Below are 18,166 nucleotides of genomic sequence, written 5' to 3' on the forward strand. Positions count from 1 at the left end.
CGTGCTGGATTGTCCTCCTTGTTGGCCAGGAGCATCTGGAAAATGTATTTTATTTAGCCCGGCAAGACGCAAGCATTTCGCATGCATAAAGCAATCGACTGGCAGCCCTTTGGCTCTTATTGATCGCCAGCCAAGGCCCATTTATCCAAGCTCGCATGCAATTAGTTTGCGCTGCCAGGAAAATGGCAGTACCCGCTTTATATACATATAGATATTCCTAAATATATGTCTGAGAACATGCAAGCCGACGTTATCGCAGCCCCTGGCAGTAGCCAAAAAATATTTATACGCATATGCATAGTTCAATGATTTTGCCATCCTCAACGAAATGCAATTTGCGGCGCAGCGCGTGCCCAATCTTTAATGTGGCATATTCCAATCGAGCATTAAACCCATATGCTAGCCAGCTGACAAAACGAAAAATTCGAAATAAAATTCCGAAAAAATAGATCGAAACGAGCGGAGGAGACGTTACATTGAGAGATTGTGTCGTTGTAGTTTTATGCGATGGTGACGCCGATGCATTCGCCTAATGAGGCTAATGTAGATTCGTGTTTGTGCGTTCTTTTTATACTGGGTAGTTGAGGGTATATATGTGATCGGGCAATACCCAATTATTTTATAGTTCTAGGGCCAGGCAAAGCTTTAAAAATGTCTTTATATATTTTTGAAAGTTGTCATGTGTCAGTATTATATCATTTCTTTTTCAGAAAAACATTTTATTTAAAGGATCTTATAAGAGATCATTTTATGACATTATGTTAATAAAATATCATTACTAATAGAGAAACATTTTAAATTTTAGGGATCTTATTACAGATCCTTATCTAATATTATTTGTATTCTTGTAATCATCATTGCTTTTATCCCAGTTCCATTTTTATTTTCTAATAATAATATAACAATCATATATTTATTTTTAAGACATACCGTTCAATTATTTTTACAAGATGTGTATGTTTTAGAAACAATATCTTCGATATCCTGATATTTTTCATAAAGCATACAGATTGTATCTTATAGTGGGTATCTCATAGTCATGTTCAGCTCCTGCGGCGACTGTGTGTTGGTGTGTTATTGTGTATGTCTGCGATACGCACGCAGACACTCTAAAAATGGCTGCTGCACACTGCTCAACTAAGCATATCGACGTCAATAAATCATCCAATAATGCGCTGATGCTGATGCAGTGCATGGCGCAAATGGCGCTGGAAACTCTGCTGTCTGTGGGATAGAAAGTGGGTAATATGCAGTTGGGAGATACGAGGTGGGGCGCCCAGATGCCGATGCTGGTTGCTGGATGCTGGGACCATGTCTTTAGCCATTTCCGTAGTAGTTACATACGAGATGCTCCTGCCCGCGTGCTGAGTGCTTTTTAACTTGATGCCACGGCTGATGCTGATGCTAAGGCCGATGCCGAAGCGACTGGCTTGCTTTGCTGCACTTATGTTTGCAGATTGTCAGCAGAAAATGCGAGAGCGCAGAGCATTCCACAGATTGAATTTTATTCGGTTGCGGTTATTGCAGCCATTACGACTGCTCTAAGGGCACAGAGGAAAAAAGATGAACAAATACAGTTAAGAAGATTAGGAAATATTTAAAAAAAAAACCGAGTATATAGACTCTACAGATTTCTGTACTGCCAGCTAAGTGGGATGGTTGAAAAATGAATAATATTTGTTATATATTTATTAATAATATTATCTTTAAAATTATAACAAGAAAGACTTTTTCAAAGTTATTCTGATTTTTTTAAAACTGTTTTTCTAGAACTAAAAACAAAAACAAATATTTTAGTGTTACATGAAGATTTTTCCCCAAAGTGTAAGTTTGCTCTATACTCTCGGGTCGAGTTCTTGCATCAATTTACTAGATGGAGCTTATATGCTGCCACTGCAAAGTGCCTGCCATTTGTTCGGATGAATTTCGCTGGCGTCAATGTTGTTTAGCCAGCAACCACAACCGACCCACACCCATCGCCCCATTGAGCCAACCAACCACCCAACCATCTAACCAGCCAAGTTACCCTCCGCCAAAGTTCATTAAGTTTCATTTGTTTTTTTTTTCTGAGCAAACGCCCAGCTACTTAACAACTTGTCTTTACCAACGACCCACATTGATGGGTGCGAAAGGGGTGGCTGATTGTGGTGGGGGCTGGGTTTTGGATGGAGTGGTGGTGCTGTGGTAGCTAATCATTTTATCGTTAACGCCCCACTGCACCGCCTTGGCCCCCTTGGGTTAGTCGCGTGAAAAATAGTTTCGTTATGGCAGACTGGCTGACAATCTTCACAGATTTGCTGGCACCATTAATGCGATTTTAATGCTGCGATTTGATTGGGGCCAATTGACAGTTTGCTTGCGCGCTCTGTCATCCTGTTTCCTGGCAAGGCAATCCAATGGATAAAATAAGTAGAAATCTTAGGTTGTCTTCAGGGAGTTTGCTATACGGTAGTAACACAGGTGTGCAAACTTTCTCGGAAAATATTCGCGCAAGTTTAGCAAGTGTATGCTTTATGTCCAACCTATTTATGTATTGTTCACATTCATTATAAAAACTTAAAACTTGTATTCAACATTCTATCTATCATTCTAGCATGAACTATTAGATTCTGATTTAGACATGGGATATCTCTATAAGTTTTTAGTTGAGATCTGTAAACTTCTACATTCAAATATTCCTTTTACACGAGGCTCACATTTTTAACCCATTTTCATGTTCGATATTACCGTATTTTCAAGGGCTTTTAGAATGGGAACCCTAAACCGCACTTCTAACTTTCATAACTTGGGTAACTTAATCTCGATTTAGACGTGGGATACCTTTATCAGTTTGTGGTGGAATTCTGCAAAACTGTAGATTCAAATATTCCTTTTATACGGGGGTCGTAGTTTTCACAAATGGCTTTCATAAACTGCACTTTCATAACTTGGGTAATTTGATTCCGATTCAGACATGGGATACCTCTAAGAGTTTGTGGTGGAATTCTCTAATATTCTACTCTAAAATATTTCTTTTTAACGAGGGTCGAAATTTTAGCCCATTTTCATGTTCGATTTTTCAGTATTTCTAATGGCTTTGTGAATGGGAACCCAAAACTGCACTTCTAACTTTCATAACTTGGGTAATTATATTCCGATTAAGACGTGGGATACCTCTATGAGTTTGTGTTTGAATTCTCTAGAATTATACATCAAAATATTCCTTTTAAACGAGAGTCTGATTTTTAACCCATTTTCTTGTTCGATTTTACCGTATTTTTAAGGGCTTTCAGACGGGAATCCCAAAACCTGATTGCTAACTTTCATAACTTGGGCAATTTGATCCCGATTTAGACGTGGGATACCTTTATTGTACATTAAAATATTCCTTTTATACGCTGGCCATTTTTATGTTCGATATTTCCGTATACGCAATGGAAACCAAGACTCCCCGACTAACCAGCATTCGATTTTTAGGTTACCTAGAAAATGAAACTGAAGAACAGCCCTTAAAATGTATTATCATCTTTAAAGTACAATTGAATAAATTTTTAAATTGCTTTTCTTTCTTTTTCCCCATGCAAATGAATTTGCAACATTCCAGGACTTCCGCTACATCCTCAATTAAGGGCTTTCAGCCAATATTTTCCAGGTGCCTGGGCATCCTGCACAGCTTGGCACCTTTGGCCGTGCACTTGCCGACCACAGACTCTCGGCCAGGTGGGTCGAACGTTTAATTAGACTAATTAAAGCCCGGCCAGGGGAGCTGCATTAATAAGCTGCACTCTGCAGCTCAGCTGAGCCACATTGACCCGCAAATCTCCGCTGGCCGTTGCCAGAATGGTTATGCAAATCAAGGAAACGTCTCTGGATTTGAATGACAGCGTGTGGCTGTGTGGCCAGTGCCTTTCGGTTGCAGGCAGAAATTGTCAATTTGAGATGGGAAATTCTGGGTAGAGCTTTGGCAATTAACGCAATAATTGTCCTCAAGCACTTGCATCCCACTTAAGCGTTTTTGTACGGCCCAACGTGGCATACAAATAATGCTTGAGTAATTGCATACATATTTTATGCATATTATTAGCATGCATGGGAAATGAGAGCTCTTCAAAACGCTAGGGATAATCGTAATCTGGAGGAAGGAGTGGCATCCTTTTCAAGCACATTTTATACAAAGACTTTTTGCATTTTGCTTTTAAAATATTGCGACTCGTTCTCAATTTCTAAGAATTTGCATTTCTGCCTTTGACAACACTCTTTTTTCTTTCGTATATTTTCCTCTGTTGTATTTCTTTGGCAGTCACTGTCTATTGACATGGGACTGTGTCCGTCCGGCTGTCCGTACGTCCACTTGTCCGGCGAAGTAAGTAGCCGGAGTCGGAGTGGGAGTCGGCGGAGTCCTGGGCCCGGCTGTGAATTTCCGTTTCCGGTGGCCTGCGACACGCTTTGCAACAGCACTCAAGCGCAAAAAGTGCCTTTCAACTTATTTTCCTGTTTCCATTGCGCCATCTTCCTTCGATGGTCCTTCTTTGGAGATCTCCACCCCCATGGAAAGAGCGGGTGTCCCCTTTGTTTCGCATTTTTTTCTGATTAGATTTTTATTCTCATGAATTTTCATTTCCGTTCGTGAATTTTTTATACGAACATACGTCCATCGCTTTTTCTATTCTTGCTGAATTCCTTCACAAACAATCATACATTCAGACTTTTGTCAGGAACTAATGGAATTTATTCGAAAGAGTCAATAGCTAATCTCATGAATCAAGAATAAATTGCCTTAGAAATGTATTGTGTGTCATTTAATTGTATTTATTAAATCCTTTAAAATTTATAATTTTTTTTGCAAATTTAAATAGTAGCACCTTTAAATTTTTCCCAGTGCTCAGATTACTGGGTACATCAACAAGAAGTGCGGGAAGAAGTAAATAAATAAGAAATACTCGAGGGAAAGTGTATCTGGCGGATATCCTGCGTATCGATAACTGGCTGCGTATCTACGTATCTGGTACTCAGTGTGTATCCGCATCCTTAGCCGCATTCTGTCTCTCCGTTTGCTTTATTCCCAGGCGTGCAACTTAATGCACATTTCAAATTACCGGGCAGTTGTTGACCTGATTACAAAGCCATTCCCTCCGGCACCACTTACCTTCCCTTCAGTTTTTGCTGCTGCTGCGACCGTCTATTAATTTAGCGCCGCTTTAATTAAACAGGACATTTTTTTGTTCCGGCTTTACAAGTTTGCGACAATGATTTTGTGGGCAATATTATAATAACATTGATTACGTGAGCGCCGTAAGGGAAAGGTCGATATGAAAGGGGCTGGCGTTTACGAAACATTCCCCATTGTTCAGCTTGTTTATCGAACCGAAATTAATTAGGATTTTAAAGGGCAAGGTAAAAGCATAGTTTGTCTCTCGTCCATGAATTTAAATCAATCGAGTGGATAAGGGGATAAATGTGAAAATAAATGCCTCTATTTTTGGAATACTTTTTTCAGCTAGGTAAGCTATATAAAGGCGATCACTGTGTCCACGTAGTGACGAAGAGCACCAGTAGAGTGTGCGAAGGCGACTACTATATATACATGAAGAAATGAAAATCTGCCGTGATGGTCCGAGGGATACACCAATCGAAAGATATCGCAAAAACTAAAAGGATTGCATACCAAGACTAACAATTTTTATTGGCTGGGGAGAAGAGCTGTGAAAGTGTTAAAGTGAAAATTAAGAAATTTTGGTCAGTTGGAACCGTTGGGGATAAGTTTCGATAAGTTATGATTCGACTCAATGATTGGACTCTATAATTTGATTTTATGATTCAACCCTATATTTCGATTCTATGATTTGACTCTATGATTCGACTCTATGATTCTATTCTATGATTCGACTCTATGACTCGACTTTATGAATTTGATTCTATGATTCAATTAAATGATTCAATAATTTGTTGATTCAACGATTCAGTGATTCATTGATTTAATGATATAATGATTCATTGATTCGGCACTATGCAATAGAGTATACCTGTGAAGGGAAGAAGCTGTATATTTTTTATGAAGCGTGTACTTATATAGTAAATCGAATAATACATTTTCATCACAAAAGTTATTTTTAGGACTTGTGTGTTTTGGAGGTTTGATAGTCACTTGTCTTTTACCTCCTTGAGAGATATATTAAAAAAAAAACTGAGTTGTTAATTATTTTGTTTGAAATCGCTTGTAACAAAATTTGTTCACAAAGATTATTGGGTATATTTTATAAAGAACTATTTAAAAAAAAAAGAAAAACCCTCATTGTCAATCATAAATGGCATTCAAGCTGCTGGCATAAATGTTTTCAATTTGAATTTGTCGCTGTACAGTCAATTGGCTTTATTTCCAGTTGAATCGGTTTCCATGTACCCCAGGCAATCGAGACGACTCCCAGAAGCGGCATCATCGATGACAACTGCACACAAGGCGAACCCACATGGCACTGGAAACCGATCAACGTTCGAATGAGCAAAAACAATGAACGGAGCCGAGGAGTGAAAAGTGCACCACATAAAGGAAAAAGTTGAGCGACAACAAAAAAATGCTGGAACAAATTACCAATTCTAAGTTCGGGGGTGGAAAAGTGCTCTGTGAAAGTGTTCAAGATACGCAATTGGACAGTGACGGTATTCTAAATAGTTTTCAAAGGGGTCTGCAAAATGCTTAATGCATACTATTTTGAGAATTGATTTTGTGTTGCTAACAAAATCTAAGAAATATAAAAATCTTTAGCTTTTACAAAAGCAAATATAGTATACCTAAAATGTAGTATCAAGTAGTTTACCTTAATCTGCATGATTTTTTATATTTTACAATGATAAGCACACAAACTTTTATTTCCATTTGGGGCATAGAGTCCCTAAAAAAATATATATTTTAAAGTCCCCCAAAAAACTTTCCTGGCAAACGTCCATGGGGCCCATCCCCTTTATTTTTTCTATGGCGATTGCAACAGTTTAATTCCATTGAATGCTTAAACGAGGACCAAGCGAGTGCGTCAAAGGCTTTTGTGTTAAATAGTTGAACGGTGCCAGAATTATAATGAATCCAACACCGCACATGTTGCACGCTGTGGGTGGATAAACCTGTGATAATTCAAATAATCAGGGAGCGCCAGCATCCGGCATTCGCATCGCATTCGCATGGCATTCGCATCGCATCCACATCCACATCCACATCCGCATCCCGGCAGCCAGTCAGCCAGGCAATGCAAAAGCACTTTATTTAAGTGAGTCCCACATGAATTGCACTTGGCTGTGCGTCCCTCTAACCGACTGGATGTCTGTATGTTTGTCTGGCCGTCTGGCTCCCCTGACTGTTTGTATTTGTAACACTTCTTTGCATTTTATATGCCCTGTCTTTATAAAGGATGCACACAGGCAGTCAACTCTTTGGTTCGTGGTGCTCCTCCATCTCCATCGTTATCCGCAGCCTCCGCGAGGATTCAGAATCCAGGATGCAGAATCCAGCATCAAGTGCCTTTGGCAGCAGCTGTTTGGCATTTCTGTGGCGGCGGTTGTGGCGGCAACTGCGGCGGGAGCTTCTGATTCTGATCCCCATTCCCACTCTGCAATATATCCCGATTCCACGGTCCACGTCTGCTCATTATGTTAAGTTAGCTTTGCCTTTAATTGCGCTCTATTTGCTTTAAAACGGACTCGTTATCAGACATATTATCATTATGTCAATAATAGTCACTTAACTTTTTCAGTATATATAAAAATCAAATATATTTGTAATGAAAAAACCAGTCACAAAAATGACAGATTTCAATTTAATTAAAAAGTTCTCGATATAAAACAAGAAAGTCAATTATAGAAGATTATTTTATTTACTAAGCACTTAAGAGTTAAAAATGATTATTATTTTAGTTATTTCAAGATTTTATTACACGCTTATAACACCTAACATTAGAATACCTTCATTAAGGTTAATAAAATTGCATTTCGACAGCCAGGGCCCGCCAATATGTTCAAAATTGGAATAATATTAATGCTTAGAAAGTCAGTGATGTCATGTGGATATGTATTTTGCAATTTCTTTCGGGCATAAATCAAGAGGACCTCATCGGCAAGGCAAAGGCCAGGAAATGTCCTGTCATTTCGCATTAAAACAGTTTCAGCAATTTATGACAAGACGTGCAGTGGGTTTACCTTTAGTAATTTGAGAATTTTAATTAAAGGCACTGGACAGCAGCAGCAGGCTGCATTTCAATCTACGCACTCGATGGGGAATGGGGATTAAAGGGCGGATGGTAGGGGGTCGCACAGTTGGGCGCCATGTGCAACTGCATCAAAGGACATTTGCATTTGCCCGGCATTTGTAGATAATGTCCTGCATCCAGGAGGCCAAACCGAACTGGACTATCTCTGGCATATGCACAGAAAAAAAAAGACACAAAAAAGTAAAAACAGAAAATACAAATTTAAGTGCTTAAAAAATTATCTATAGGGATAAATCTTTAATCAATAAAACTATTATGTTTCATATACTTTTAAGTTTACTATTAAATTTATTGTATAAGCAGACACTTTTTCTCTGAGTGCTGAGCAATGAAGGCCGGTCCATCGAGGTCGTTATTAAATGCAAGTGCATCAGGAGTGCGGTTGCCTAGCGTCCTGCTTTTGTGGGTCCTGCATGAGTCCTGTGCACTGGGAAAAGAGCTACCTAGGACTTAAGAAAATGTTATTTAATCGTTAGACAAATTGTTTCAAAAATGTTGCTTAGTAAATCAAGAAAACTAAAAATTGCACGAATAGGTAAAACAAGATTTTGATTTAAACAGGAAATATGGTTTTGTTAATTATTTTGTTATTCATTTTCAATATTCCTTTTTTCCTCAGTGTGTATATCCTGGGAGTGTGTGGCAGTGTGTGCTTCCTGTGTGCATTACAACTACATGGGGAGCAAGTGCGCTGCTTGTACTACTAACCTCTTGCAATTTTGGGTTTTGAATTTGCTTAAATTGCATTATTGTCCTTGTTGTTGCTGGTGCTGTTGTTTCTGCCCTTATTGTTTTCGTTGTTGCTGCCGTCATCGATGGTGGCGCCCCCAGAATCTGAATGCCTGCCATTGTGTTTGCTGGCCAAATTTATCTCCTTGCAATTTTGTGCTTATTTGTTGTAGACTTGCCTGGCTTGCAGCTTTAACTAATTGAAATCGATTTTGGCCAAGTCCTTAGCCGATGGCCAGCGATGCATAAGGACACGGCCAGAAGGTTTTGGTGTTCGCTCGACGGGAATCGAGAATCATGTCAGCGTTAAGCCTAAATACGGCAAACGCAAAGTGACTGTCAGGAGTGCGGTTGCCAAATCGATTTTTGGGCATTTTCGCATTCGGTTGCAAATGAAGCAAAAGCCTAATAAAACTTGCATGTGCCTTAAGTGCAATTCAACTTTCAACTGCCAGAGCAAACTGTCTTTCTACACGGGAAATAAAGTTTTACTGACTTTAAGATACGCACTTTAGTGTCAAATGTGCTGTGAAAAATATACATTAAAATTGAAAAACTCATAAGCCCTTAAATTGTTGTTGATTGTATTTTTTGACTGAGCTTTGAAGTTATTAAAAAATGTCCTAGAACTATGTTAAACATCGTATGTAGTATACATAATATTAATATGCTTTTAAAATCCACAAAAAATATTAGCGATTTTTACCTTTTCCAATTTCTATCAATCATTTTAGCTCTCAGTGCACTCTTTACGGCTGCGGTCTGTGTTTTCATGCTTAATTAGATGGCAATCGGAACCACAGAGCGTAAGGCCATGCCTTGCCATAATTAATAGCAACAGAGCAGAGCAGAGTAGAAAAGCAGACTTGCACAATGGCACAACATGCAGTCAATTACTGCTTTGATTACGCAAGTCCTTGTAAAATAGGGGGAGCTCCCGAAACTTCGGCTTTCCCAATACACACGCCTCCAAAATGTGTGGACTCCATAAACAGTTCGATACATGAATTGGAAACTTTGCAAATGGCTCCATGCTAATTAGTAAAAGTTTTGCGCTTGGCTTAGACTCAACAATCCGGGCATCGAGTTAAGTGTTTGGATTTTGTTAGCCAAGTGGCATGGATCGTATTGTGTATACTTGGGCTGAATTTTCCGATAATTACAATGGTAAATGAAAGAAAGGCAAATTTTAATAAAAATGCCTTAAGTTTAAAGTTTAAAACATTTATAGTTTATTAGACTGAGTTGTTTAGACAACTAACTTTTTAATTGAATTTACTTAAAGTTTCCCTTAAACTCTTGTGAAATCACAACATTATATATAATTCAATACCATTTTAAGCCTATAACTCACCTTAGTTAAAATTGAATAGCATCCGGCTCTTAGTTTCGTTTTCATTGTTGAGTGTCCATCGCTGCGTATACGCAACGTAGGATGCAGGCATTGCTGTTTCATGTTTTACCTTTTTATCATGTGCCCCCAAACTCTTTCGTAATCCCATTAGATTTGACTGCCTGTGTGTCACAATGCCACGCACAGACACACACACGGCTTGAATTTTACCTTACTGACATGACTTCGAAAAAGTTTGAAACATTTGTGAAAATTGACAAAGTTTCAAGTCGGCAACAAACAGCTGGTAAACAGTGCAGCATCATGCCATGCATGTTTAATGTCTCTCTGGGTGAGGTTGTGCACGGAAAAAAATGGAATTAAAGGTCAATCCGATTAGCAGTTTTAATTCAATAAAAAAAACGAAAGTAAAAATATTTTTGTATTTTTACTGAAGGTTCTAACACTTATGTTTATATATTTTATCAAGAGGTTTTATTATCGTTTTGTTTAGAACATATTCATTTGAGAACTTTTCGTGTTGTGTAAAAAACTTATATATCTTTGATTGACCCCAATTCCGTTTCCTTTTTCCAGTGTATTTGTGTTCGGCGTGTGCTGCATGTGTGTGGTTGTGTGTCTCTCATCTTGTGGTTGAGTTTACCTAGTGAAATTGAAGCCACATTGCGGCGACCATCGGCAACTCCAACTTCCTCTGATTGCCTAACTGACGTGCGTTCTCCAAACTATATATACCATCCCCAATCTCCCAATCTCCCAGTTTTGGTCAGAACGGAATGGAATGGCGGAGTTTGTCTGGATGGCGACCGCTGGCTTGTGGTTAGACTGCACTGTATTTGATTGATTTGGTTTGCTCTCATTTGCTTGCATAAATATTTGCACAGCTCTGAACCAGGGGTTTTAGAAACGGAAATCGACATTGGGGCCTTTGATGAGAGCGGGGGTGGGGAGAAGGGGAAAGGGGGAGGAAATAGGATATACTGACCAGATAAGTGGAACATTTTTGCCCATCAGCCGGTTGGCATTGGGCAAATTTGGTTTTAATGAAATTACCACGATTTGATTTTGTTTATTTTTACACTTCTTTTATTTAATTAATTTGCTGTATTTGGTTTTCGGTTTCTGCCGCATTTCATCTCCGCATGTATATTAATTTAGTTGTATTTCGTATGTATACATTTTACCTATGGTAGCAATACAATTTAATTGTTGATTATCTACTTTTAATTAAATTCCGTAATTATTACTTTTCCAATAAATGCAGTAACAGATTTTTGTCAATTTAACAAATGAGTGAAAAAGTCCATCGAAAAAAAAAAAACGAAATGACATCGATGAAATAAACAGCATTTATGAGTGCCTACGAAAGTGTCAATCGAGTTATGCAGTTCATTAACCTGACATGTTTTTTGCATCAGAACAGTTTAATTTATCACAACAAATTGAATTACATACATATATATGCGTGTGTATATATCGATAGTATTACTAGCTAGCAGATACAATTCAACTCGTCTCGTAACGATTATCAGTTTCAATATCAATAGAAATCGCTTGCAACATCAGTTGGGAGCATCAGTAATCAATAGTCAGTTAGATCTCTATAGATATAGTCTCTAGATATAGTCTTTAATTTGCTCGATCGAGTGTGCGAGAACTTTGGGTGCCAACTTACAAACTAGATTCTTTATATACCACGTTTATGCGCTCATCTTGATTGCGTAAAAACAATATTTCTGTTTAAAAATACGTAGATATTTTTATAAGAGCTTATTAATTAGTCGTAAATAATATTTTTGTTCTAGGTTGCATGAAAAATATAATGGTTAGAATGAATTAATAATACTTAATGATTATAAAGACAAGTTTTATTATAATTTGATAACCTTTAAAAAGAGTGTTAATTATTTACAAACAATGTCATTTGGCATATGTCAGCCCCATAAACGTGGTAGTAGTGTACACTTATTGAACAACACCTAAGTTCTTAGCTAAATGCATTTAAATGCCACAGTTCGTATGTCATCGTGTGTGTTTTTTCTGAGTGTAACTGCCGAGTACAGTGATAACTATTATACGTGTATCGTGTATTCTTGGCGCTCCTGCTCCTTCTTCTCGTGATACCTAGAGGTTCGCAGTACTGGTTAGTATTGGCTTTGGTTCAAGTTCAAGATCAAGCTCAAGCTCAAGATCATGATCAAGTTCAAGTTCGGGGTAGGTAGACGCTACAGGCATGCAACACAAGCTACAGTCAAGCACTTTTGGGCGGCAATATAAATTCGAGGCGTCGGATACCTTACCTTGCCAACAGTGAGGTCAACTCCTCGCGGTCCATCTTGGCCAGCTGCGCGTCCCCGGTGCTCTCCATCACGCGCTGCACCTCCAGATCCAGTGCCCGCTGTTCCCGCTCGCAATCGCTCTGGTCGCCCGGTTCCCGACCGTCGTGGAATCCCGCCGGAGGACGGAATCCGCCGGACAAGTCCACCCCCGCCCCCGCCATGGCGGCTATGGAGGCGGCCAAAGAGGCCGCGGTCTCCGCATCAACCTCACTGTCTAAACTAGAGATTCATCGGGAGATATGGCTTTATAAGTCTAGGATCAAGTCAGCTTTTTGCCAGCTAATATATTCTGCAATAGGTGTGACATTCACTTGAAGCTATACAGAAAAGGTTATGTATTTTCTGAAGAACAAGTCATAGAATAGATCATTTATTTATATACTTCTTCCGAATCCAAGTGAATGCCATCCCTACTGTTTCTGTTCACTCTTTTCGATTGTTCTTTACTTTTACTAATTTAATTTGGATTGGTTAGGGTTTAGGTACCTGAACTACCTGTTGCTACTACCAGGGCACTTTCTTCGCTCCAACGTTTGGTTGCTGGGCTGTTGGGCCGCGCTTCCGTGCTTCCGGCTGCGCTGACCGGCGCTCCGTTTCTCCGGCGGACCGCCGGCCCCGCCCCCACCTCCGCCGCCACCGCCGCCTCCCAGTCCGATGGCCAGGCCCATCCCAAGGACGTGGCGTGGGGTGTTGTGGCGACGCTCGGGCGCCGGCGAGCCCTGGTCATTATTGGACTCGGTGCTGGAATCGGGTCGGAACATGTCTGAAAGATAAGTAAAATCAAAAATGTAAAAATGTAAAATGTAAAAATAAAGAAGTTAAGCCTGCAATTTATATTATCACTGTTCATTAAGTAAGTATTACGTATACGCACCTACAACCGCTCGTCCGTCGCTGCTGCGCGATGACTTGCAGGGCACTCGGTAGGTGGGCATGTTGGAGAACTCGGTGCTGGGACTGATGCTCGTATCCGACTCCGATCCGGCCACCACTCCGCTGCAGGCTGCGCTGCTCTTGGCACTCCGCCCGCCATTGGATTTCTTCGAGTGTCCCGCCTGCGAGCCGGCCACAATGGTCATCGACTTGCTCAGCGTGGACTCATCTTGGCACGGAATAAAAAGTCATTCAATTGCATCAATTAATTATATTAATTAAATTTTTAATTAAATAATACAAAATAATTAAATAAATTAAGTAAAAATATTCATAATGAAGTCTCAACCACCGACAAATTTTTCAATTTCACACCACATGACTACTGCAGTTTTTTATGACAGGCTTAAATAAAATATACACACTTTCTGTTCACATTTTAATAGTCTCACTGGTTTTTTAATCTTTTCTTAATTGAACTATTTGTTTCTCAAAAGAAAAACATATTTAGGTATATATAACATTTTTATTGGCAGAGGAAGTGATTTTTGATTACTGATTTAAATGGGCACCTAATAAATTTCTGCTACTTACCTTCCGTGTTGTAATAGCGCTGTTTGTGCCAGCTAGATTTGCTCTTCACGTGACCGAATCCCGAACTGGGAAGCAGTGGATAGGCGGTGGCATTCAGGTTCTCGCCCTCCGGATGCCCGAAAGTCTTGAACTGCATTGTGTAATCGAGGGGCGTTTGTGCCGCCACGGCACGTGTGGGCGTCTTGGCCGGCGCTCCAGTCCGTCCGCCATTCACGCTGAACGTGGCATACGGCGAAATCTCGTACATTTCTAGTTAAGACACGCAAAGGAAAGAAACGGGAAAATAACACAGTGCACTGGGAAAAATTACATACACTTAATACTGTCTAAAAACTAGATCCATAAAACTAAAGATAGCTTAAGGTATTGTTAGTCCTTGCATATTCATCTCATTTATTAAGGTTAACTGTATACGCTCTATTGTATTTTCAAATATTTTTTTAAATTTAATTTCATATCAACATAAACAAAATCAAAATCAATATAAATTAAGTTTTACTTATCAGAGTTAAGCCTCTAAATGTTATTATTGAGCTATATATATTTTTTTTTCATTATTATAATCAATGTGTTGAGTGTGTAACAGGTGGTTTAATTGCTTTCTTTAAGGAGAAACACGTTTCACCTATAAGTTTGCAGACTCAATCAACTTACCCGACTCGTTTCCCTTGTCTACGGTTTTAACCGGGGAGGCACTGTACACCTGCTGATTGCGACGATTTTCGTGGTCCTCCTTGTAGTCCCCAGGTAAAGTCCGGGACTCGTAGCCCTCGGCGATGGGTCCACACAAAGTCCGTCGATGTTTGATGGTCAGGGCTCTGGGAAGCAAAGGAAGCAAAATAATGCACTATTATGAAGCTTATTCAATTATGAAGAAAAGTTTCCTTGCTTTTAATTACTTGGAAATCGCAGGGGATATAACTTGCTAACCAAACTATACTAATAGCCTTTAAGTCCTCATACATAAATTAACGAGGTTAGTAAGTAATTGTGCAGCTTACACTTAAACAAAGTAAATTCAAATTTAGGCTACTGTAAAATTATTTTACAGACTTTAAAATTCGTTATTATTGTAAATATGTAAGGAATATCCTTTTGCAGTAAGTGCAATATTAAATGAAAAGCAGGTCAATGCATCTGGATAAATTAATCCAATGAAAGTCAAAAGAGTTTCAACATTTTTGTTATTGTTAAAATGATTTAATCCACAGGGGATTAAGGGGTATCTCTTTGTTCTGTCTGCAGAGCTCCCGTTTGCTACTTTTGCATTCGGCGGCAAGGGAGTTAATAAATCCTTAATTAACATTCGCAAGCCATTACGACAAACGACTTCGTCCTGCCCGGGCCTCAATTCCCAATTCAATTCCCTCGTTTTCCCAGGATAAACCCAAAGACCTATCCACCCAACCACCCTAGAATTCGCATAAAAGCAGGACAGGACGCACTTACATCGTTATGATGGAAACCGTGATGATGAAGACGACAATTAGCGTTGCGAACCAATCACCGCTGGTGGGATTTGTTGAGTTTATCAGATTGTTCATCAAATCGTTTTCCGAGGGGAATACCGATGGCGGCGGAATGGTGATGCCATCGATGTTCGTCGTGCTAAAATGATAATGCTCTGTCGTTTTTCCCGCATCGTTGGTGGCGGAGATTCGCAGCTGATACCACTTGGCCGGCAGAAAGTCGCAGAAGATTAAATTTTCACGGTTTTCCTCGGCATTCGAAATATCCGATGTGACAACTGTCCACCGTATGTCGCCTGGGGGCAATGGCCGATGGAAAGCACACGCAAAGTACACAGGCAAACGGGTTCCGGAAAGGAGAGAGATGGAAAAAAGGAAATTATGCATCATACGCCACGTTGCACGAGGCATGGACTACCGAATAAATTTGATAAATATTTTTAAATACAAATGGCTGTAGATTGGTCAGTTAATTGAAAACAAAAATAATTATATTAACTGTATTTAATTTAAAGCAAATTAAGCGCCAGCAACTGGGCTACCGAAGGTGGGAAAGATGACGCCTGGATACTCTTAATTAAGCAATTACTATTTTTAATTAAAATCTCGCAGCAGGTAGAGCAACATTTTTGAAAAAGGTGTTATGACAAATGGATGTGGAACACTTTTATAAGAACTATAGATATTCGTTGTTCATTTTATGGCTTTTTAAACATCATTTGGCTATGGATAAATGCATATTTAGTTATTCTGATGAATAAACTTTTATAAATCGTTGCACAATAAAGCTTTAAAAAATGTATAAAATGTTGTGGCAATTTAAAAGTCTCTCTATAATATAAAAAACCATTAAACATTTTCACTGACTTTAAAGTTATTGAAAAACTGAGAGTCTATCTGCTTCAATGGCAGTCAAATGACGCCATGAATAATATACTATAATCGGCTTGTGGATAATTTTTTCAAGGAATTAGGGCATCCAATTCAACTGGGTGTAAGTGGCAGCCCGAATGGCCCGCCCATGCATTCAATGCTAATTTGCACTCACCCAGCGGTCGGTGCTCGATGGAGAAATGATGAATGCTGCAGCCGCCATTCTGCCATGATGACAGCTTCAAATTCACGCACGTCGCATTTGTGGCAATTAGTTCGTTGCCGTTCGGCGCCTGGGAGGCTGCGAATGGAAATCGAAAATGTTAACGAAATGAATGGGAAATTGGGCAGGAGGAACGTACAATAGCAGTCAAGAAAATAACTTTTAAAATAAAGCTATTTTTGGTTAAATCGGAAGGGAAAATATATTTATAATTGATTTCCTTTTTAATCCCTTATTATACGACTTAAAACTTTTTAGTAATACATTTTTCGGACTTCATAATATATTGTTTCATAGTTTTAAACACCTTCATAAGTTATTTCAAGCCCGTATAGAATTCCGGGGCAGATCTCTTTCGACATTTTAAATCGTAAGCTCTTTTTTAAAATATTCAATACTGATATTTATACACTTTTAAATGTCTGAAAATTTATATTTGACAATAATTAAATTAAAAAGTATTTGAACAAAAAACAAATGTATTATTTTGGCTATAACTGTAACGCTGTAGCGTGCCACTTCAACGAGTGTCATTTGTGGTCAACAGGCAAAATTTGAATTCAGGACAGATCCACTGGGGATTGCAGCCCAGTTTCGACTCACCTTTGCCCTTGGTCCAGACGTTAATTTCCTCACTGGCCACCCCCGAGCCCACCATATTGTGAGCGGACATTTTTATAATGTACTGATTTCCGCACTTCAATCCCGAGATCGTGAAGGCATTATTCTCGGGCAACAGCTCTGTGATGGACCAACTCTCCCCGGCCGTGTGGTACGATATGGTATATCCCTGCAGCGGGGCTCCACCATCGTCGGGGGCATCCCAGCTCACACGAATGCTGTCGGCGGAAGCGTACTGCACGATGATTTGCGGTGCGGCTGGTGGCTTCATCGCAATCACCTGGTACTGGATCTCGTCGCTGCCGAACAGATTGTTCGCCGTGCAAGTATAATTTCCGGACAGACTGCCTTCGACGCCTGCGAAAAAAATGGGTGACGAGGAAATGGAAAAATCATTCGCAAATGTACGAAATCGAAATGATTATCTTAACTGATTACCCATCTTATCTGAATTGATAAGAAAATATCAGGAAACTACTTTGTTCCAATAGGTTGGGCTCTAAAGAGTGCATTGCATCGAATTTGAATACTATAAATATCTTTAATCTTAATACCTTTTGGGAACACTTAATGTTATAAAATTATATTTCCTGGTTTATTTCTTTTCAATTGTTTCATTTTTATACTCAGCCCCGCACTTACGATGAATCTTCAGGTTTCCCTCGTTGGTCACCTCGTAAAAAGGACTGAAGGTAACGGGGCGATCTCTAGTCAGCCATCGGGCTCGGGGCGTGGGATTACCCACCGCCAGGCACTCCAGCACCAACCCAGTGCCCACAGCCTTGCGCACCACCTGACCAAAGGAGGCGATTCGGGCGGGAGCTGAAACAGGATAAACGGCGAGCAAAAAACACAAA

General features: G+C 39.5%; 1 protein-coding gene across 4 annotated transcripts in view; it reads right to left on the reverse strand.

Moving 5' to 3' along the window:
• Positions 1 to 11,402: 11,402 nt before the first annotated feature.
• The window catches only part of LOC119561618 (Down syndrome cell adhesion molecule-like protein Dscam2), a 36,343-nt gene continuing 29,579 nt past the window's right edge, over positions 11,403 to 18,166 (reverse strand). For 2 of the 4 annotated variants that reach the window (XM_037875204.1, XM_037875205.1), the window contains 10 exons: positions 17,952 to 18,131; positions 17,292 to 17,666; positions 16,641 to 16,766; positions 15,573 to 15,888; positions 14,778 to 14,941; positions 14,124 to 14,372; positions 13,531 to 13,758; positions 13,152 to 13,419; positions 12,618 to 12,875; positions 11,403 to 12,562 (listed from right to left, as the gene is read on the reverse strand). In XM_037875204.1, the coding sequence (XP_037731132.1) occupies positions 12,442 to 12,562; positions 12,618 to 12,875; positions 13,152 to 13,419; positions 13,531 to 13,758; positions 14,124 to 14,372; positions 14,778 to 14,941; positions 15,573 to 15,888; positions 16,641 to 16,766; positions 17,292 to 17,666; positions 17,952 to 18,131 (2,285 nt within the window). In that variant the 3' untranslated portion in view covers positions 11,403 to 12,441. The remainder of the gene's footprint in view (positions 12,563 to 12,617; positions 12,876 to 13,151; positions 13,420 to 13,530; positions 13,759 to 14,123; positions 14,373 to 14,777; positions 14,942 to 15,572; positions 15,889 to 16,640; positions 16,767 to 17,291; positions 17,667 to 17,951; positions 18,132 to 18,166) is intronic. The other 2 variants (XM_037875206.1, XM_037875207.1) reach the window with 2 other exon arrangements.

The sequence above is a fragment of the Drosophila subpulchrella genome, chromosome 3R (genome assembly GCF_014743375.2).
Source record: "Drosophila subpulchrella strain 33 F10 #4 breed RU33 chromosome 3R, RU_Dsub_v1.1 Primary Assembly, whole genome shotgun sequence".
In the NCBI taxonomy this organism is placed as follows: Eukaryota; Metazoa; Arthropoda; class Insecta; order Diptera; family Drosophilidae; genus Drosophila; species Drosophila subpulchrella.